The 22,288-nt window shown below is 48.4% G+C and overlaps 1 protein-coding gene across 4 annotated transcripts in view; it reads left to right on the top strand.

Moving 5' to 3' along the window:
• The window catches only part of LOC127586454 (protein FAM98A-like), a 108,828-nt gene that overhangs the window by 5,564 nt on the left and 80,976 nt on the right, over positions 1–22,288 (top strand). For 2 of the 4 annotated variants that reach the window (XM_052044438.1, XM_052044436.1), the window contains exons 3-7: positions 1,764–1,898; positions 7,682–7,878; positions 8,678–8,758; positions 9,480–9,596; positions 13,241–13,408. In XM_052044438.1, coding sequence (XP_051900398.1) covers positions 1,764–1,898; positions 7,682–7,878; positions 8,678–8,758; positions 9,480–9,596; positions 13,241–13,408 — 698 coding nt within the window. Of the gene's footprint in view, positions 1–1,763; positions 1,899–7,681; positions 7,879–8,677; positions 8,759–9,479; positions 9,597–13,240; positions 13,409–14,754; positions 15,576–22,030; positions 22,136–22,288 lie in introns of those variants that run through there. The other 2 variants (XM_052044437.1, XM_052044435.1) reach the window with 2 other exon arrangements.

Here is a 22,288-nt window from a genome sequence, read left to right on the forward strand (position 1 = left end):
AGGGCATTGAATATGGAAGCTGGGAGGTTATGTTGCAATTGTACGAGATGTTGGTGAGGCCACAGTTGGATATTGTGTTCAGTTTTGGTCACCTGTTATAGGAACGATGTGATTAAGATGGAAAAAGTATAAAAAAGATTTACAAGGATGTCGCTGGGATTCGAGGGACTGAGTTAGAAGTTAGACAGGCTGGGCCTTTACTCCATGGAGCGGAGAAGACCGAGGGATGATCTCATTGAGGTATATAAAATCATGAGGGGCATAGATAGGATGAGCAGTCTTTTTCCCAGGGCTGGGGAATCGAAAACTAGAGGAGGTAGTTTTAAGGTTAGAGGTGAAAGGTTTAAATAACCTGAAGCGCAACTTTATCCACAGCGAGTGGTAAATATATGGAGCCAGCTACCAGAGGAAGTGGGTGAGGCAGGTACGTTAGATACATCTAAGAAGTATGTGGACAGTTATATGGATGACAAGATTTTAGTGGGATATGGGCCAAGAGGTGGGAAATGGGATTAGCTTGTATATGCATCTTGATCGGCATAGACGTGTATGGGCCGAAGGGCCTATTTCTGTGCTGTATGTCCCTCTCCCCCCCTTCTCCCCCACCTCTGCCCCCCCCCCCTCTCCCCCCTGAAGAAATAAAGTTACTTCAGGAAGAAAATTAGACAATTGCAGGTGCTGGAAATCTGAAATAAAAACAAAGTGCTAGAAACACTCAGCAGGTCAGTCAGCACCTGTGGAGTGAGAATCAGAGTTAACGTTTCTTGTCCAAGACCCTTTGTTAGAACTGGAGAAGCACAAAAACAAATTATTTTTAAGTTGGAGAGAGGGTGGGAAAGGATGGATAGGAAGTGAGGTGAGTCATACACGCCACTTGTTTATACAGTTTCCCAGTCTTCAGTCTGAAACATTCACTCTGTTTCTGTCCCCACAGCTGCTGCCTGATCTGCTGAGTTGATCTAGCATTTTGTTTTTATTTCAGATTTCCAGCATCTGTAATTTTCTAATTTTCTTCTGGTTAAAATCTTGATTTCTTCAGAGTATTTGTCAACGACACTGTACCAACCAATAAGCGACAGGGCATGTGACTTGGAGCAGCTGCTTGTCTGCAAACCAAGTCCATTTACTCAGGAAAATCTGCTTAAATTGCGGAGGGAACAGAAACACAGCAACATCCCAATGAGAGCAGGGTCATTTCTGGAAAATGCAACGAGTGGAGGGTGGATACATATATGTCACGGTCACCATCGGCACTGTGATCATCACAGACAATAGAATTAGTATACACATTCCTTTTAGTGAATTGAAGAAGTTAGATGTTGAGGGACTGACTTTGTTTTAATTTCAGACACGTGCTGGCATTATGCAGCGCTCTCAGGGCAGGTACAGCACAGCGAGGGGCAGGCACGGTGAGTGAGGCTCCTGACCAACGTTGGGACTCTGACACGTGCAGCGGAATCCTGCTACCAACCTTGATGTGCGCACGGTTGCCCTCGGATTGCACACACACCACGTGTGCAGAACTTTGGGAGACAGAATGGGAAGTTTCCCTTTAAAGAAGAGCTGGATATATTTCTGGTGAAAGGAGGAGAAGTGAATACTTTGGACTGAGTACCTTTGGGGATCAGAAAGAATCGATTCTCACTTCAGGGGTGAACTGAATGTGTTCGATCAACATGTAGCCTGAGTGAGGAATGTATGGGGCCAAGTGGTGTTTAGCCTCTGGACTTGATACAGTTACAGGCTCCTTCTCGGTTTCACAGGTGCTGAAGATGCAGAAACCTTTCAGCTGGAGGTCAGTGGGTTGCTCAGTGAGCTACACTGTCCCTACCCGTCCCTCACCGCAGGAAGCGCCACCTCCAGGCTGAATGACAAACAGAGCTGCCTCCAACTGCTGCGTAAGTGTTGCACGGGTAACCAGAACTGAAGCTGTATTCCCATGATTTATGATATTTATTTCATATCAGAATCAGGTTTATCATCACTGACGTATGTTGCGAAATTTGTTGTTTTGTAGCAGCAGCACAGCTGCTGTACTATAAGTTTCAGAAATAAATAAATAGTGGAGAAAAGGAATAAAAAATGGACTGTTCAGAAATCTGATGGCGTGGTAGCGTAGCGGTTAGCGCAATGCTATTACAGCGCCAGCGATCGGGGTTCGATTCCCGTCGCTGTCTGTAAGGAGTTTGTATGTTCTTCCGTGTCTGCGTGGGTTCCCTCCGGGTGCTCTGGTTTCCTCCCACATTGCAAAGACGTACGGGTAGGTTAATTTGAGTTTAAAACGGGCGGCGCGGACTCGTTGGGCCGGAAGGGCCTGTTACCACGCTGTAAATTAAAAAAAATTTTTAAAAAATGTAAACTTAAAGTTGTTCCTAAATTGTTGAATGTGGGTCTTCAGGCTCCTGTACCTCCTCCCCGATGGTAGTAACGAGAAGAGGGCATGTCCCGGATGGTGAGGGTCCTTAATGATGGAAGCTGCCTTCTTGAGGCACCGCCTTATGAAAATGTCCTCGATGGCGGGGAGGGTTGTGCCCGTGATGGAGCTGGCTGAGTCTACAACCCTCTGCAGCCTCTTTCGATCCTGCGCATTGGTGCAGGAAGTGTTGATTAAACATTAGAGCCAATCCTTTAGAGAGTGCTGTCTGTGCTTCCCATTCTTGGCAAAGGCTGGGGGAACGGTTCAAACTCTTCTGCAAACAGCAATTGTTGCTGGACGTGTTAAATTTGAGGTGGATGGATATTTATTAACCAAGGGTATTAATGGATATGGAATTAATCACAGGCAGATCCCACAGAATGTGGGCTTGTTCTGCCCCTGTTGTGGGAGGGGGAGTGGAGTGGGGGTGGTCTTTCTGCAGCAGTGGTGGGGAAGGAAGGAGCATACCCCTGCATTTCGGGGAGGGTGCCTGCACAGATGCAGATGTGATAATCTTTGCACATTGCAATAGAAAAGTGAGGACCTCTGTCAGGTTGGTACCGGGGAATTGAACTGACACCAGGTATCTACCTTTGTGAAATAGTTCACTGTCATGATCATATCAAACTGGAGGGCAGAGGTTTAAGGTGAGAGTGATGAGGTTTAAAGGGGATCTGAGGGGTTATATTGTCACACAAAAGAGTAGTTGGTATCTGGAAGGAGGTGGTGGAGGCAGAAACTAACAACATTTATGAGGCATCAGGACGGGTACTTGAATGAGCAGGCATGGATAGAGATGGAATTAATGCAGGCAGGTGGGATTGCTAGAGATGGGACTGATGGGTCACCATAGACGTGGTGCACCGAAGGGGCTGCTTCGATGTACAACTCCATGACTGTTACGGAGGTGAATGTAGGAGCTGAATGCAGTTTGGCTAAGTTGGTTCTCTATTCGTTACGTGTGAGATTATTTGTACAGCAAGGACACCCTGTTACTGAAGTGCTACCGTGGCAACAAAGTGACCTCAAACTAATCCCAAAATAACAAAATCTGCTGGAGGAACTCGGCATCTGTAGGGTGGGGGGGGGCGGGGAGGGAAGGAGATGTCAATGTTTCAGGTTGAAATTCTGCATCAGGAGTGAGAGGGGAGATGGCCGGTGTAGAGAGAGGAGGGGGTCTGATGAGGCAGAACAGGAGCTGATGGGTGGGGTAGGTGGTGAAGGATGGAGGAGGGGTGGAGTTGGGAGACAGAGGCCAATGTATGATAGATGGAGGCGGTCAAATATGGAGGAAGATGGAACCAGGAGGGTGAAGGCCGAGTCGAGCAGTGGAGTGAGATCCATTCTTAACCATGGAGACTGCGGATGCTGGAACCTGGAGCAACAAACAGAGCCCGAAACATCGACAATTCCTTTCCTCCCACAGGTGCTGCTCGGCCCACAGCTCCTCCAGCGGATTGTTTTTTGCTCTCATTCTTAAATGTGATGTGGAATGAGAAACTACGAGCGAGCTGGTTAGTATGGAGCACTGGCAGCTCTGTGACTGCTCATTCCACCTCTAATCTGTTAATCCTTAGATGTACATTTAAGTTAATAAAAATAAATTTACATTTTATCTATTCTGATCTTTTTAAGGTGAAATACCTGGAAATAAAAAAAAATCTGTAGATGCTGGAAATCTAAGAACAGTAACATGCTGGAAACACTCAGCAGGTCAGGCAGCATCTGTGGGAAGAGAATCAGAGCTAATGTTTCAGATCGAGGATCGGTCATCAGAACTGGGAAGGAGAGGTCTCTGACGAAGGGCTCTGACCTGAAATGTTGACTCTGTTTCTCTTCCCACAGATGCTGCTTGACTTGCTGGGTGTTTCCGCATTTTCTGTTTTTATGCTTCACAGGCATAATGTTTCTGAAGCACTGTGATCTGGGGTATTGTGACTGGGCAGGAAAGTGGGTGAGACATGATTGTTCAGGTTCAAAGGATTATTAGGCTGACTGGTGCTTAGTTGAATAGTCTTTAAGAAAGTTTTCTGTGCCACCTCTTGACTGTGTGGTGACGTGGCAAGCTTGGTTTCTCAATGTAATCTGTACTGTTGCTAGGTGACAGTCAATGCCAGATCCATGTGTTCTGCTGGGGTTGGCGTGTGCAAAGCAGTGGAGGATTTCTCCCTGTTTTTAATGGGTCTAGAAAATCCTGTTTGTTGTTTCAAGGAGGTTCGTTACCATGGGACCCTCGAAGCTGCAGCACAGATAAAATATTCAGCCTGTTGTGTCTGCTACCTCCTCAGTTGAAGCCACAGCTGCAGTCCAGTCTCCCTTCCCCTTTTCCATGGGCTTTCTGTTAGAGAGAAAAAAAGAATCAGTTGACAGCAGCAAGTCTAAAGGCCATGGGTTTGAGTTCAGGGATTGAACACAATCCAGACTGTGTAGCACCGAGGGAATGCGGCACTGTTGAAGGTGTAAAGAGAAACAAACTTGCAGTCTCCTGTGTCTCCATCGCATTGTTGAAGGTGTTCCCTTTCACGTGGCACCCCCAAAGCAAGCACCAATCTGTCTTCTCGGGCAGAAATAAAAGAGCTTGTGAAACCAGCTTGAAAAAGAGCAGGGAAGTTCTGACCAACATTTATCCCTTGACCAACACCAAATCAGATTAAAAACAAGAATTCTGAAACACTCAGCGGGTCAGGCAGCATCTGTGGAGAGTGAAACAGAGTTGGTGTTTCAGGTCAATGCTCTTTTATTGGCTTTTCCTAAATCCCCCTTTAATCCATCTGCTGATTGATTCCGATCAATGCCCCCCCATTACTGTCCTCTCTGCTCGGGGAATTGGGCATTCCCCTCTCCTTTTGTCATCCTCTTATAGAGAGGTGCATCTCAACCAAATCTCCTTTCAATTTGTTCCAAAGAGCAGCGGCCCGCACCCCTCCCCAGCAGTGGAGCCAGTCTGTCTCCTAACTGCAGTTCTCCAATCCTGACAACACCCTGGTGAATTTCTTCTGCACTGTCTCTCATGGCATCTCATCCTTGCTGTAGCATGCTGTCCACGACTGTAGTTGAGTAAGAGTACGTATTGCTGTCTAACTAGCCAAGGAGTTTTATATTTCCACTGAATTTTCACCCTCTAAGCTCCACTCTCTGCTTTTGCCTGGGGCATTCATTAAAGTCCACCCGTTAGACTGAGCTGTTGGTGACCTCACTGACACCACAGTCACTGCCTGTCCTGTTGAGTATTCTCAGCACTCTGTTTTTATTTCAGGTTTCCAGCAGTTGCAGTCTTTTGTTTTTCAACCACCCAAAACAGATCATCTGTGGGAACTTGGTGTGTGCAACAGGCTGCCATGTTTCTAACGATATACTGTGACTACGTTTCAAAAGTTGCTGAAGTATTTGAAAGTCCTTTGGGGCACGTGATTTGGGGTGCTGCTTTCGGTCTCGATCTTGAGTTTCGAAGTGTCCTCGGCTCAATGAACAGTAATCCAGATAGAATTGGCCAGCATGGGAGAGGGGTGTTTGGTCTGTTGTGCTTGTGCTGATCTGACATCACTTGTGCGCAGGATGTGATAAAGATGGCCAATCTCCTTCCCTGAACCCAGTGGATTTTTACAACAATCTGATCACCATTACCAAAAATAGCTTTTAATTCTAGATTTGTCAAATACTTGAATTCAACTGCCCCCCACCACCACCCTCCCCCCGCCACCTCCCCAGCTTCTGTGGTGGGATCTGAATGGTGTTTGTGGGATCGATAATCCAGGGCTCTGGACAGTGGTCCAGTAACCTGACCACTGTGCTGTCACATCAGCCAGCTCCCTGTGGGACGGGGTGCTGAACACAACGCCCGAATATCAATATGCCATAGGGTGACCATCTCACAAATGTGCAAGGACTCGGTACAGCAGATGCAGGGAGGTTGTTTCCCTGACCAAAGAGTCTGGAACCATTGGCTAGTGGAAGAGGAAGGCCGATTAGGACCTATTGGGACATTAGGAGTGAGGAGGAACATTCTCGCTCAGGAGGTAGTGAGTGTTTGGAGTTCTTTACCCCACAGGGCTGTGGAGAATCGGTCATTGACTTCATTCAAAACAGAGATCATGTGATGCATTTTGGGAAGTCAGATAGGGGTAGGACATCTACAATAAATGGTAGAACTAAGGGATATTGGTGAACAGAGGGACCTTGGGTCTCAAGTCCATAGATAAGATTTGTTTTAGTCACATGTACATTGAAACACACAGTAAAATGCATCTTTTGCGTAGAGTATTCTTGGGGCAGCCCACAAGTGTTGCCACACTGCCGGCACCATCATAGCATGCCCACAACTTCCTAACCCGTACGTCTTTGGAACGTGGGAGGAAACCGGAGCACCCGGAGGAAACCCACAGAGACACGGGGAGAACTTACAAACTCCTTACGGAGAGCGGCTGGACTTGAATCCAGGTCACTGGCGCTGTAGCTGTACAACTACACTACCGTGCCTGCCCTTCCCTGAAATTGGCAACATAGGTTGATAGGGTGGTGAAGAAGGTATACGGCATGTTCGCCTTTGTAGGCCGGGGTCTTGAATATAAGAATTGAGACTATGTGGCTATTTTACAAAACATTGGTTAGACCACACTTGGAGCACTGCGCGCATTTCTGGTCACCACACCACAGTGAGGATGTGGTTGTGCTGGAGAGAGTGCAGAGGAGGTTCACCAGAATGTTGCCTGGATCGGAGGACTTTGGCTGTGGGGAGAAGTTGGATAGACTGGGCTTGTATTCCTTGAAGCAAAGGAGGCTGAGGCGTGACCAGATAGAGATGTGTAAAATTATAAGAGGCATAGATAGAGTAGATAGTCAGACCTCCTTTCCCATGGTGGAGTTATCAAAAACAAGAGGGCAGAGGTTTAATGTGAGGGGAAGAAGTTTTAAAGGGGATTGGATGGGACAGCTTTTTACACAGAGCGTGGTTTATATCTAGAATTTGCTGCCAGAGGAGCAGGTGCATTCAGATACAGTCACTACGTTTGGGCAGGATATGGACCTGGTGCAGCGAATGGGGTTGGTGCAGATGGGCAGAAACGTTGTCATGGATGTTGTGGGCCAAGGGGCCCATTCCTGTCCTCTGTGACTCTGTGATAGATCTCTGGACATTAAGGGAATTGAGGGATGTGGGGTTAGGACAAGCAAATGACTCCTGAGGTAGGGGCTCAGCTGCAAACGTATGTGCTGCTGCTCCTAATTCCCGCGTTCTTATGTCCACTGTTGCTGTGACTTTGGTTTCAGTGTTTCTGGGCTCGGAGCTGCAGGCGGCCAGGCTACTACGCTCCAGGCAGCTGCCACAGGAACAGCAGCAGGTGCCAGAAGATGCTGGCGGCGGTGAAGTCTTCGGAGAGCTGGCGGCACTGTGTAGAGCACTGGGCGTGGCTGAACCCACGCAAGATGCCCCTGTGGCACAGCTCTTCAGAGACCTGGAACTGAAAGTAAGGAGGCTGGGAAATGGTGGCCGTCTTCACAACTCGGTTAATGGAAATGATCATTTAGCTCCCCCACCGCCCCCCCAACTCTCTCTGGTGTGCTGCTCCGAGAGCTGTGCCTCTGTCACAGCTTCAACACTCAGTGCGCCAGGTTCACCCTACGCATCCGGCTGTTGAATCGCCAATCCACATGTTTTACTCTAACAATATCGATCAGCTACTGAGGGTGCCTTGGCTCGGAGCAAGCAGTCAAAATCAGCGAGGACAGCCTATTCAATGAGCAGGTCTTCACAGTAACCGCCTTTGAAAGCTGGGTAAATTCCCCCAGCAAGTGCACTGAGTGAAGGATTGTCACGTACCAATAGCATTCACAAAATCAGTGTCAGCCACTTAACAGCAGTGCATTCACCAGGCAGGTAACAATGGATTTGTCCAATTATCCCCACTCTGGGAATAGTGTTTACACCATGTGTAACCTTTACACTGATATATAATCGGGCAGTTTCTGTACCCTGTGACTCTGTGATAGATCTCTGGACGTTAAGGGAATTGAGGGATGTGGGTTTAGGACAAGCAAATGACTCTGAGGTAGGGGATCAGTATGGAAGCAGAGAGTTAAAGCTGCAATTTCTGCAGCTTGGACCCTTTTACTAATCTGTCCGAACACACCTGTGTAAATGTGCACACAACCGTGCGTGCATGTGAACATGTCCGCACATTATACCTGGACACCCTCCGGCTGGGGATTGGGATAAATCTCTCCACCTCTCCTGCGGAACTTACCTCCTCCCCTTCCGTATTTCAGATCCGAGATGCCAGTTCCAGTCTGCCGGAGGGCACGGTGGGAAAACCCTTACTGAGCAGGAGCCTGGAGCCTGGCCAATGGGTGAGAGATGCAGTAACTATTTCACAACAAGCACCTGCTGTGCTCCGAGCTGTTTACTGTCCCACTCTGGAGGTCTCTCAGCTCCCCAAGTCCCTGCCTTTGTCAGCATGGGCTGGTAGCACGGAGGGGGCCTTTGTGAGGCCAGTTCTGGGTGGTCCCGTTTGAGGAAACCGTTTCTCTCTGACTGGGGGAGGGGGGGTGGTGAGGTGGGGGTCGAGTGGCACATTCTAAGGTCCCGATCAGTATCGCTCGTCAGACTCCCGCTAACTGGTAGGGAGGCTGCGGTAACCGAGTGACTTGGTGCAGGTTAGATTTTGGGAAAGGAGATCTCTTGGTGTGGAGCAGCAGGTTCCCAGTGTCCTGTCACCTCCTGGTTATACAGCCCATCTATACAGATGAGGTGAGCTTAGGTATGTTCCCCTTCAGCAGCGCTCTGTTCCTTCGGTGCTGCACGGGGAGGACCGTTCGCTTGAGCTTTGTGAAGTGACGGGGGCTGACAGACACTGGCCAGAGAAGCCAGTAGTGACCTCGCTTCAATCTGCTTTTTGGCAGGGTTTCCCGGGATTTTGGTACCTGCTGTGACTGCACAGGCAGCTAACACGTTGTAGAATGTGGATCTGGTGGCAGAATGAGAGGGGGTGAATTCCTCAGATAAGCAGGGAGCAGATCATTGCAGCCCATACCTTGTACATCTTCTAACCATCGGCATTCCGTGTCCCAGGAACATCTGGAGGAAATCCATCAAGCCATGTGCGTGGAGTACGAGTGCCGCAGGCAGATGTTGATCAGTCGCCTGGATGTGACGGTGCAGTCGTTCCACTGGTCTGAGCGAGCACAGGTCTGCAATCTCCCGAAGGGTCACGTAAAGGAACTATGGCCAGCTCTCAGAGTGACTTCCAACTGTACATGGGACTAGCAACAGGTTTATTGAGCGAGAATTCTCGGGACCGTTTGTTACTCTGGCCTGCAATAGGTTTATTTAATTTGTGTAAAACCTATGGGCGAGGGCAGTGATCTGCTGATATATGAGGAGCCTGATTCCACTGTGACGGCAGTGATCTGTGAGGGCAATGATCTGCTGATGTATGAGGGGCCTGATTCCATTATGACGGTTGTAGAATACATTTGAGAAGATTGGATCAAAATAATGGGTGGGATTGTAGGATCAGAGAAAGGCCACAGAGGGAAAGTGGGCATTTGGTCCATCAAGTCCATACAGGCTCTTTGCACAAGCAATCCAGCTGTTCCCATTCTCCAACCCTCTCCCCAAAGACCCGCATTTTTTTTCTCCGTACCCTTTAGAACCTACCCCCATTCCCCCACCTACCCCTAACCCCCACCAGCAGTAGTACAAGCCATGACCGCACAGATAGCTAACACGTTTTAACGGTTCCCAATTCCCGGGCCCCCACCACCTCGTCTTCACCATCCAGCCCCTGTGCATGTGCATTTCCATTTCCCATTTCTTTCTAGAACATCGATCCAACCAGTTCCCTTCTACTAAGACTCTCTTCCACCTGGCTGAACATGTTCTCATCTTGAACAACTTCTCTCTTGATTCCTTTCACTTTCTACAAATTAATGGTGTAGCCACGGGCCCTAACTACGGCTACCCTTTCGTTGGCTACACTGAGCAGTCTTTGTTCCAAACTTACTCTAGCACCACTCTTTCACTGCTACACCAACGATGCATCGCTTCTGTGCCCTGCCCCATGTGGAATTTGTCAACTTTATCAACTTCACCGCTAACTTCCACCACAGCTCCTCCACTCTATCCACGGAACTAAAGCCTCTCATCCCTGGAATCATTTCAGTGAATCTCTTCTGCACCCCCTCAGATGTCTTCACATCTTCCTGAAGTGTGGTGAGCAAAACAGGACAGAACACTCCAGTTGTGGCTGAGACACGGGTTTTTGCAAAGTTTCATCACGACTGCCTTGCTTGTGAGCTCCATGTTTCTCTTTGTGGGATCCTGGGTTTTACTTCTGTTTGGAACCATTCGGTCAAAGCTGCATTCCCACTCCCAGCAGGTTTTACACGCTCCCTGTTCCTGTAACTACATAGGATAGAGCGTTAAATCTGAGGCTTGGTTGCACAGATCCTCATGAGCACCAAAGAACAGGGTGATCCAATGGTGTGTGCAGGTGATGAAAGGATTGACTATATAGCTAAAAACCCTCCTCTTCCTGGGATATTCCAGGGTGTGGAGTCATAACTTAATGCTGGAATCGGTGACGCCGGGAAGGACGACTGCACGCAAAGGGAAATTCAGAACTCCGTCCGCTTCAGAATCCCACTTGACGCTGTGGGCTAATCAATGATTTCAAGATGATGATGGGGTTTATTTTGCCTGGCCAAGCCACTGACGGGTGCGGGTCGGCACAGTGATACAGCTGGTAGTGCCGCTGCCCCGGTGATTCGGCTTCAATCCTGACCTCCAGTGCTGTCTATGTGGAGTTTGTGCATTGACCGAGTGTTTTTCCTCCGGTCTCCTCCCACATCCCAAAGACGTGCGGGTTGGTGGGTTAACTGGCTGCTAGTGTGTAGGTGAGGGGTGGATCGGGGGGGAGCTGATAGGAGTGTGGGGAGAATGGGTTACAGGCAAAATTACTGGGGGGAGAGAGAACGCTCTGAGAGCCGGCATAGATGTGATAGGCTGAATGGCCTCCTATCATGGAAAGAAATATGGAATCAAGGTTGGCAGGTGGAGTTAAACCCTGAGCAGCCATGATCTAATTTGGTTGTTGAGTAAGTTTGTGGGGCTGAATGGTGATTTGTGCATTTACAGTTTAAGACTGGTTATAATTATTAAATTCCTGTACAACGGCTACACGAGGGGACATAATTTTAAGGTGATTGGAGGAAGGTATAAGGGGGATGTCAGAGGTAAGTTTTTTACAGAGAGTGGTGGGTGTGTTAAACGCACTGCCAGCAGAGGTTGTGGGGGCAGGTACATTACGGACATTTAAGAGACTCTTAGATAGACACGTGAATGATAGAGAAATGGAGGGAAGGGTTAGATAGATCTTAGAGCAGGATAAAATGTTGGCACAACATTGTGGGCCAAAGGGCCTCTGCTGTAGTAATCTATGATCTATGCATTTGTTCCTTTTTTTTTGTTAACATTTACCATAAAATTCAGCACATAGGTGGAATTTTATAAAGGGGCCAAACATTTGGATTTCATGTTTATACCAGTGTAACTTTGCCAGCACAAAATGTCAGTAAATATTCCCTAACTGCGGTCACGTTGGTGCTGCCCACCGTCGGTCAGGCCTCTCCCACCTCATCAGACCGCATTTCCTCTCCTGCTGCCCTGACGGCAAAGACCGGCAGTTTTTAGCCACAGACGTACAGTGTTTAACCTACTGTCTTTAGCCCTGGGTTGTGGGTAAGGACGCCGGTTTCAGGCTTTGCCTTGTAAGGTTTTCAGATTGCAATCTGGGTGACAAACTTTCCTGCACTGTACAAGCAGTGTTCAGTCACGTAGACAGAGAACTGTACGTGAAAAGATGTCGGGATCTTTCAAGAAAGATATTTTCCCAGGGGAAGAAAGAGAGGAGTGGGTAATGAAAGACGTTCACAGATGTGACTTGTGATACAAAAACCTCACAACCAATGGGTACACAGAAAGCTGCCACCAGCTGTAATGGAGTAAACGACCAATCCTTCAGTTTGTACGTATTTGGTTGAGGGAACTCCCAGATGTTGATTGTGGAAGTTTGTAGAGGCAGCTGTGCCTCAGTAAGAGGGGATCTTGCATCTGAGTCGAGGTTGTGGGTTCAAATACCATCCCGGAGACTTCATCTGGAAATCCCGATAGATTGCCCAGTGCCGTATTGAAGGAGTGCCGCACTGTCAAAGGTACCGCTTTCTAGATAGAACATTAACCTGAGATCCCATTAGTACAGTTCATTGTATTATTTTGAAAATTAATGGGGTTCTCCCTACTGCCCTGGTAATACTTAATAGTACAAAAAAGTCACCATTATCACATCACAATGGTAAATTTTTTTTACAGGGTTACATGGTTAAATTTCTTTATGATATTCCAAGGTCAGGATTAGAAGGAAGAATTCAGGGAATTTGAATTGAAACAGTTAAATGGAACCAGTATAAAAGGTTAATATCAGTAACGGTGACAAGCACAACGTTGTCCTAAAACCCATCTGTTTCCCTGATGTCCTCCAGAGAAGGAAGTCTGTCGTCCTTGCCCAGTTGGACCTACACGTGACTGCGGACCCACCGATGTCAGTCAGGGACAGTGAATGTCGTTTCATGATTGAAGTAATCACAGCCGTGACTTTATTTCACAAGCATGCTCTCCCGGGTCAGGCTGGTGTAACAGCGTGGAAAGCTGAACCTAGTTAAATGAGCCATTGGGAGAGGCAGGGCAGGCATCACCATGGCAACCTGTGCGCCAGCTGACGTACCTCCTGGAGATCCGGGCAACGTGGGGTCAATGTTTTATTTCTGTTTCAGCAATGTGGAGCTGCGATGGGTCAGCTGTATGAGCCCCTGAGAGACGGGCTCAGCTCCGGGACCGGTGTCACACTTGCCCGTCTGCTGTCTGCCCGGGAGGACCTCTCCGTCATTACCAGGGCCACCAGCCAGAGCAGTCGGGAGAAAACGGCTTGTGCTGTCAACAAGGTAAGAGGCAGCGTCCAGCAGGGGTCCAGTGGAGGAGGGGGGGTTCAACCTGGCCTGGGACTGGGGCAGGAACATCAACAGTGGGTGTGTGTGTGGGTGTGGAGAGATGCAGGGGTCTGGGCTAATGCCAACGGTGTGGTGGGGGCTGCTCCACTGGGAGGTACTGTGGCCTTGCTGCACTCTGGCGGACGGTTCATTGACTGGGGGTCAGGGTCCATGCCAACAGGAGGCACACACCGTCTCTCTCCAGTGTTTTCTGCTTGTGTAAAGGTATGCGCTGAAGCACATCCAAGCTGGACACTGACTGTGAACTTGTTCTAAGTCGCAGGGTCCTACAGCAGGATAACAGGCCCTTCAGGCCACTGAGTCTGTGCTGACCACCGACCACCCATTTACACCAATCCTATTCCCACCAACTCTTCCCCCACCTCCAGATTCTAGAATGGCCAATTAACCTACCGACCCGTACGTCTCTGGGATGTGGGAGGAAACCGGAGCATCCAGGGGAAACCCACGCAGTCAGAGGGAGAACGTGGATACTCCACACACAGACAACACCGGGGGTCAGGATTGAACCCGGGTCGCTGGAGCTGTGAGGCAGCTGCTCTATTAACTGTGGCACCGCGGTGTCTGCTCTTCGTTCACTCCATGCGAGACAGTAGATGAGGCCTTGGTTTAACACCTCGTCCAAAGGGCCGCGCCTCCGCCTGTGCAGTGCTCCCTCGGAACGCTCTGCCTGCACGCAAACGGCATTGCTCGGTGCCTGTGCTCAGACCCGTCGTGTGGGGTGCGGGTAGAGTTTGCTCACCAGTTACTCACACCAGATGCTTTGATTTCCTCCTACATCGTGCTGGTGTGTTAACTGGGTACTGTGAATTGCTGCTTGTGTGTAGGTGAGTGGCAGAATGTGGAGCCAGTTGTTTGCAATGTGAGGAGAATAAAGTGGAATTGGTGTCAGTGTTTGCCTGACGACTGACAACATGGGCGAGGTGGGAGGAGGGTCTGTTTACGTGCTGTGTGAGTCTGATTCGTGCACTCTGACCCTTCTAATGGTGCAGCACCTGGCCAAACAATATTAAAACCGACAGATTATCATATTGCTTTGTGTGGATGCTCAGATTATCTGCTGTATTCCGTACATTATATCAGCAACTGACTTCAATGCCTTTGGTTGTAATGTGTTTCGGAAAACCCTTGGGATGTGAAAGGAGTTACATAAGTGCAGGCTTTTGTTGGCATTGAGGATGTGGTGATTGCACTCTCTGTCCCAGTCACCAACTCTAGCTTGAGGCTGTGGCATTCCGAACATTCCTGAGGAAGGGTCTCTTGCTGCTTTTGCTTCCCAGATCCTGATGGGTCCGGTGCCGGATCGCGGAGGGAGACCTTCTGAGATCGAGCCGCCGATGGTTAAGTGGGAAGGCAGGAGAAGTGGGGGTGGTGGGAGGAAGGAGAAGCGGAGAGGTAAAGATCGAAGGCACTAATGCAGCTCCAGGAAAACCCCACGCCGAGGAGTGCGAGGCTCTCGCCTGCTCCGTGTGGGAGGATCTTCAGTAATCTCGGTGATTCCAGCTGGAGTTGTCAATCCGCTCCAGAGTGAGAGGTCAGAGCAGCAGGTTGGCTGGATTGGCGGCTTCTGACGGAGCAGTGGTGTCAATCGATGTGCCAGAGGGCTTGGACACCCGCAACACCGCGCCTCGCTGCAGCTGAATCGGCATTCCCACCGAAGCGAGAAGACCATTTGGCTGGTTGGAAACGCACTGAGTCATGGGTGAAGTGTGGCTCAAATATCAGCTGCTGTCACCATCGACTCTTCTAAAGTCGGCTTGCAAGAAGTGTGGATACCCTCAAGAAGAGGAGCACTGCGCATTCTGTTGTAGACCTCTCGAATAATAACTGTACAGCTTTGTTGATCATCCTTTTCCTTTGTGTTTGATGTGTAGGATGGGGGAGGGTGTTTGGTGGGAAGGAAGTGTTACGTTTATTTCCAGAAGGGGAGTGGCTGGGTGGTGGCGTGTGCCAGTCCCAACATGAATCATAGTTGGTGTTGCCCGTGGGTTGTGCTCTGAATGTACCTGTGAATCCTGTGTGAAGGTTGCTCAACCAGAGCCTCGTTGAGGAGGGAATAGTTTGCAAAATTTCTGTTCTTAAAATAAAATCAATGATCTAATTTTTTGGGTGTTTCTGGGACTCGCTGCTTTGGACTCAAAGATTTTATTTTTAATTAGAAATAAAACCAAATGTTGCCCAATTCTGGGTGGTTTTCTTTTGGAAGGGAAGCTGTCACACTTCTAGGTTTTAGAACATAGGACAGTACAGCACAGGAACAGGCCCTTCGGCCCACGATGTCTGTGCTGAACACAATACCAAACTAAATCTCTTCTGCCTGCACATGATCCATAATCCCTGCATGTTCATGTGTCTAACAGCCTCGTAAATGCCACTATCGTACTTGCTTCCACCACCACCTCTGGCAGCATGTTCCGGGGACCATTCTGTGCTTTAATAAAAAAAAACTTTGCCTCTCTCACCTTAAAGCTCAACCCTCTGGTATTCAACATTTCTACCCTGAGAAAAGATTCTGACTGTCCTCGCTATCTACGCCTCTCATTTTATAAACCTCTATCAGGTCTCCCCTCAGCCTCCGACGCTCCAGAGAAAACAGCCCGAGTTTGTCCAACCTCTCCTTATAGCTCATGCCCTCTAATTCAGGCAGCTTCATGGTGAACCTCTTCTGCACCCTCTCCAAAGCCTCCACATCCCTCCTGTAATGGGGCGACCAAAAATGCACACAATATTCCAAGTGTGGCCTAACCAAAGTTTTATACAAGTGCAACGTGACTTTCTGACTCCATAGAACCATAGAACAACACAGGCCCTTTGGCCCACCATGTTGTGCTGCCCTTCAAACCACACCTAAGGCCATCTAACCCCTTCCTCCCACATATCCCTCTAACTTAAATTCCTCCATATGCTTATCTAACAATCTCTTGAACTTGCCCAATGTATCAGCCTCCACCACCACCCCAGGCACTGCATTCCATGCACCAACCACTCTCTTGGTGAAAAACCTCCCTCTGACATCACCCTTGAACTTCCCACCCAATACCTTAAAGCCATGTCCTCTTGTATTGAGCATTGGTGCCCTGGGAAAGAGACACTGGCTGTCCATTCTATCTATTCCTCTCAATATCTTGTATACCTCTATCACGTCTCCCCTCATCCTCCTCCTCTCCAATGAGAACAGCCCTAGCTCCTTTAGTCTCTCCTCATAATCCATACTCTCTAATCCAGGCAGCATCCTGGTAAATCTCTGCACCCTTTCCAACACCTCCACATCCTTCCTGTAATGAGGTGACCAGAACTGGACACAGTACTCTAAGTGTGGCCTAACCAGAGTTTTGTAAAGCTGCGTCATTACTTCATGGCTCTTAAACTCGTTCCCCTGATTTATGAAAGCTAACATCCCAGAAGCTTTCTTAACTACCCTATCCACCTGTGTGGCAACTTCCAGTGATCTGTGGATATGAACCCCCAGATCCCTCTGCTCCTCCACACTACCCAGAATCCTGCCATTTACCTTGTACTCTGCCTTGGAGTTTGTCCTTCCAAAGTGTACCACCTCACACTTCTCTGGATTGAACTCCATCTGCCACTTGTCAGCCCAGCTCTGCATCCTATCAATATCCCTCTGCAAGCTTCTACAGCCCTCCACACTATCCACAACACCACCAATCTTTGTGTAATCTGCAAACTTGCTAACCCACCCTTCCACCCCCTCATCTAAGTCTTTATAAATATCACAAAAAGTCGAGGTCCCAGAATCAATCTCTGTGGGACACCACTAGTCACAGCCCTCCAATCCAAATGCACTCCCTCCACCACAACCCTCTGCCTTCTACAGGCAAGCCAATTTTGAATCCACACAACCAAGCTTCCCCGGATCCCTTGGCATCTGACCTTCTGAAGAAGCCTACCATGTGGAACCTTGTCAAACGCTTTACTAAATCCTTGTAGACCACATCCACTGCACTACCCACATCAATCTTCCTGGTCATCTCCTCAAAGAAACCTATCAGGCTTGTGAGGCAAGATCTTCCCTTCACAAATCCATGCTGGCTGTCCCTAATCAGTCCATGGTTCTCTAAATGGTCATAGATCCTATCTCTTAGAATCTTTTCCAACAGCTTACCCACCACAGACGTAAGGCTCACCAGTCTGTAATTCCCTGGACTATCTCTGCTACCTTTTTTGAATAAGGGGACAACATTCGCCACCCTCCAATCCTGCGGTACCATCCCTGTTGGCAACGAGGACTCAAAGATCCTAACCAACGGTTCAGCAATCTCCTCCCTCACCTCACGAAGCAGCCTGGGGAATATTCCGTCAGGCCCCGGGGACTTATCTGTCCTAATATTTTCTAACAACTCCAACACATTGTCTCTCTTAATATCTACATACTCTAGAACATTACCCTCACCTACGCTGTTCTCAGCATCATCAAGACCCCTCTCCTTGGTGAATACTGAAGAGAAGTATTCATTGAGAACCTCACCCACTTCCGCAGCTTCCAGGCACATCTTCCCACCTTTTTCTCTAATCGGACCTACCTTTACCCTAGCCATCCTTCTGCTCTTTACGGATGAGAAAAAATCCTTGGGATTCTCCTTAACCCTATTCGCCAAAGCCTTTTCATATCCCCTTCTGGCTCTCCTCAGCCCCTTCTTAAGTTCCTTCCTTGCTACTCTATATTCCTCACGAGCCCTATCTGATCCTTGCTGCTTACACCTTATGTATGCTGCCCTTTTCTTCCTAACTAGTTGTTCCACCCCCCTTGTCACCCATGGTTCCTTCACCCTGCCATTCCTTCTCTGCCTCACCGGGACAAATTTATCCCTAACATCCTGCAAAAGATCCCTGAACGTCGACCGCATCTCTATAGTACATTTCCCTTCAAAAATGTCATCCCAATTTACACTCCCAAGTTCTCGCCTTATAGCCTCATAATTAGCCTTCTCCCAATTAAATATCTTCCCGTCCTCCTTGCTCCTATCCCTGTCCATGACAATTCCTAAGGTTATGGAGCAGTGGTCACTGTTCCCCATATGCTCACCCACCGATAGATCTGTCACCTGACCCGGTTCATTACCTAAAACTAGATCTAATATGGCTTTCCCTCTAGTCAGCCTGTCAACATACTGCGTCAGGAGTCCATCCTGGACACACTTAACAAACTGCGCCCTGTCTAAACCTTTGGCACTAAGTAGGTGCCAATCAATATTTGGATAGTTGAAGTCTCCCATTATAATAACCCTGTTATTTTCGCATCTCTCCAAACACTGCCTCCCAATCTGCTCCTCAGTATCCCTACTGCTACCGGGGGGCCTATAGAATACTCCCAGGAGGGTAACTCCCCCTTTCTTATTCCTAACTTCCACCCATGTTGACTCCAGAGAGGATCCTTCTACATTATCTACCCTTTCTGCAGCTGTAACTGTGTCCCTGACCAGTATCGCCACCCCTCCTCCTCTTCTCCCCCCCTCCCTATCCCTTTTAAAACACTGAAAACCAGGAATATTCAATATCCATTCCCGCCTCGATGTCAGCCATGTCTCTGTAATAGCCACAATATTGTAGTCCCATGTACTTATCCAAGCTCTCAGTTCATCTCCCTTATTCCTAATGCTTCTTGCATTTACGTAAATGCACTTTAGCCCATCCACCTTTCTACTTTTATAGTCTGTACTCTGCTTCTCTTTCCTCAAAGCCTCTCTACCTGTCAGATCTGACTTTTCCCCATCCCCTTCTCCCTCTGACCTACTCCTCCGGTTCCCTTCCCCCTCGCAATCTAGTTTAAACCCTCCTGAACCACCCTAACAAACCTGGCCGCAAGGATATTGGTCCCCCTCAAGTCCGGGTGTAACCCGTCCTCTCTGTACAGGTCCCACCTTCCCCAAAAGGGATCCCAATGATCCAAAAATCTAAAGCCCTCCTTCCTGCACCAACTTCTCAGCCACGCATTCATCTGCCATCTCCTCCTATTCCTACCTTCACTATCGTGTGGCACTGGCAGCAATCCTGAGATCGCTACCCTCAAGGTCCTGTCTTTCAGCCTTCTGCCTAGCTCACTAAACTCACTTTTCAGGACCTCATCCCTCTTCCCACCTATGTTGGTACCAACATGAACCACGACTTCTGGCTGTTCTCCCTCCCGCTCTAGAATCCTGTGGACCCGATCAGTGACATCCCGGACCCTGGCACCTGGGAGGTAACATACCATCTGGGATTCATGCTCACTGCCACAGAACCTCCTATCTGTTTCCCTGACTATCGAGTCCCCTATCACTACTGCCTTCCTCTGCTTCTCCCTTCCCTTCTGAGCAGCAGGACTGGTCCCAGTGACATAGAACTGGCTACTGCTGCTAGGCCCTGGCAGGTCCTTTTCCCTCCCCTGACAGTCACCCTTCTATCTACTTCCTGGACTCCAGAATTACCTGCTCTAAGTGGGGTGACCATCTCCTTTATGTACAGTATCTACAAAACTCTCCCCCTCCCTGATACTGCGCAGTGTTTGAAGCTGTAACTCCAGCTCATCGATTCTGAGCCGAAGTTCGTCCAGCCTCAAGCACTTACTGCAGATGTGGCCATCGTGGACCGCAGCAAGGTCCACGAGTTCCCACATCAAGCAGCTGCAGCACGCCACCAGGTCCTCCATCTGAACTAATTCCTTTTTCTTCCCCCCTAGTTTTTCCTACTTAAATATTTATCACAGATAACAGGTAAACCTTACCTTTACCTGCCTACCAGCTACTCACCTGCCTTGCCCCTTTACGCCGAAGCCCCTTAAGCCAAACCCGACTCTTGTACTCTTTGCCTTTAGTAATGAAGGTAAGCATGCCATAGCCTTCTTTACCACTCCATCGACTTGAGTTGCCACTTTCAGTGAGCTATGGACTTGGACCCCAAGATCCTTCTGTATGTCAGTGCTGTTACTCTCCCCTTACATTAGACCTCCCAAAGTTTAACATCTCACACCTGCCCAGATGAAACTCCAGCTGCCGTTTCTCTCTCCATATCTGTAACTGATCTATACTCTGCTGTATCCTTTGACAGCTTTCTACACTATCCATGACTCCACCAATTTTTTCTGTCATCTGCAAACTTACTAACCCACCCATATATACACACACATATACATAAAAAAAAGCAACAGAGGCCCCAGCAGTGATCCCTGCAGAACACCACTGGTCACAGACCTCCAGTCAAAATAACACCCCTCAACCACTACGCTCTGTCTCCTATGGGCAAGCCAATTCTGAATCCAAACTACCAAGTCACTGTGAATCCTGTACATCTTAATCTCCCTGATAACCTACCATGAGGGACCTTGTCAAATGCCTTACAAAAGTCCATGTAGTCAGCATCCACTAACCTATCCTCATCAGTCACCCTTGTCACCTCCTCAAAAAACCCAATTGTTTGAAAGACATGACCTGTCCTGCACAAAGCCATGCTGACTGTCCCTAATTAGCCCATGTCCTTCCAACTGTGAGTAAATCCCCTAAGAATCCTCTCCAGTCGCTTTCCTACCACTGATGTGAGGCTCACCGGTCTATAATTTCCTGAATTATCCCTCTTTCCCTTCTTAAACAAAGGAACAACATTGGCTACTCTCCAGACCTCTGGGATGTCTCCTGTGGCTAGAGAGGATGCAAAAGATCTTCATTAAAGCTCCAGCAATCTCCTCTCTTGCCTCAATAACCTGGTATGAACCCCATCAGGCCCTGGGGATTTATCCACCTTGATGCTCTTCAAGAGACCATCTCCTTCTTTATCTCAACATGCCCTAGAATATCCCACACTGATCTGACGATCCTCCATGTTCTCTCATTGGTGAATACCGATGCGATGTACTCATTCAGTACTTCACAAACATCCTCTGACCCCAAGATTAAATTCCCTCCTTTATACTTGTGCAGCCCTACCCTCTCCCTAGTTACCCTCTTGTGTTTAATGTACATATAAAGTGCCTTGGGCTCCTTACATATGCTTTTTCTTTTTGACTAAATTTACAACCTCTCGTCGTCTAATGTTTCCTTACCTTACCATCTTTGTCCCTCCTCCTCACTGGAATGTGGATGGTCTCTTGAACTCCGGTCAGCTGGTCTTTAAATGACCCCCACATGTCAGATGTGGACTTGCCCAATAGCAGCTGCTGCTAATATCCTCTCCTAAGCTCCTGCCCAATAATGCTGTAATTTGCCCTGCTGTGATTTACTACTTTCCCACAAGGTCCAGACTCCTCCTTATTCATAACTATCTTAAAACTTAAGGAGTTATGATCACTGTTCCCCAAATGCTCTGCCACTGAACTGTGAGTCACCTGGCCAGGCTCGTTTCCCAGTACAAGATCCAGTAGGGCCCTTCCTGCAGTTGGACAGCCCCCAAACTGTTGCAAGAAACCCTAACAAATTCTGCTCCATCTAAGCCTCTTGCACTAAGAAGTCCCAGTCAATATTGGTGAAGTTAAAGTCACCCACTATGACAACTGTGTTGGTTTTAGATCTTTCCATGATCTGTCTACATATCTGTTTTAATTAAATTAAATTAAAATTTTATTTACAGCGTGGTAACAGGCCCTTCCGGCCCAACGAGTCCGCGCCGCCCATTTTAAACCCAAATTAACCTACCCGTACGTCTTTGGAATGTGGGAGGAAACCGGAGCACCCGGAGGGAACCCACGCAGATGCGGGAGAACGTACAAACTCCTTACAGACAGCGACGGGAATCGCCTCTATCTCCCACTGGCTATTGGGAGGCCTACAGTCTGGAATTTGGAAGTAACTTCTTCAGAAAATGGTTAACCGGTAGAATGTGCTGTCA

The sequence above is a fragment of the Pristis pectinata genome, chromosome 35, assembly GCF_009764475.1.
Source record: "Pristis pectinata isolate sPriPec2 chromosome 35, sPriPec2.1.pri, whole genome shotgun sequence".
Taxonomy (NCBI): domain Eukaryota; kingdom Metazoa; phylum Chordata; class Chondrichthyes; order Rhinopristiformes; family Pristidae; genus Pristis; species Pristis pectinata.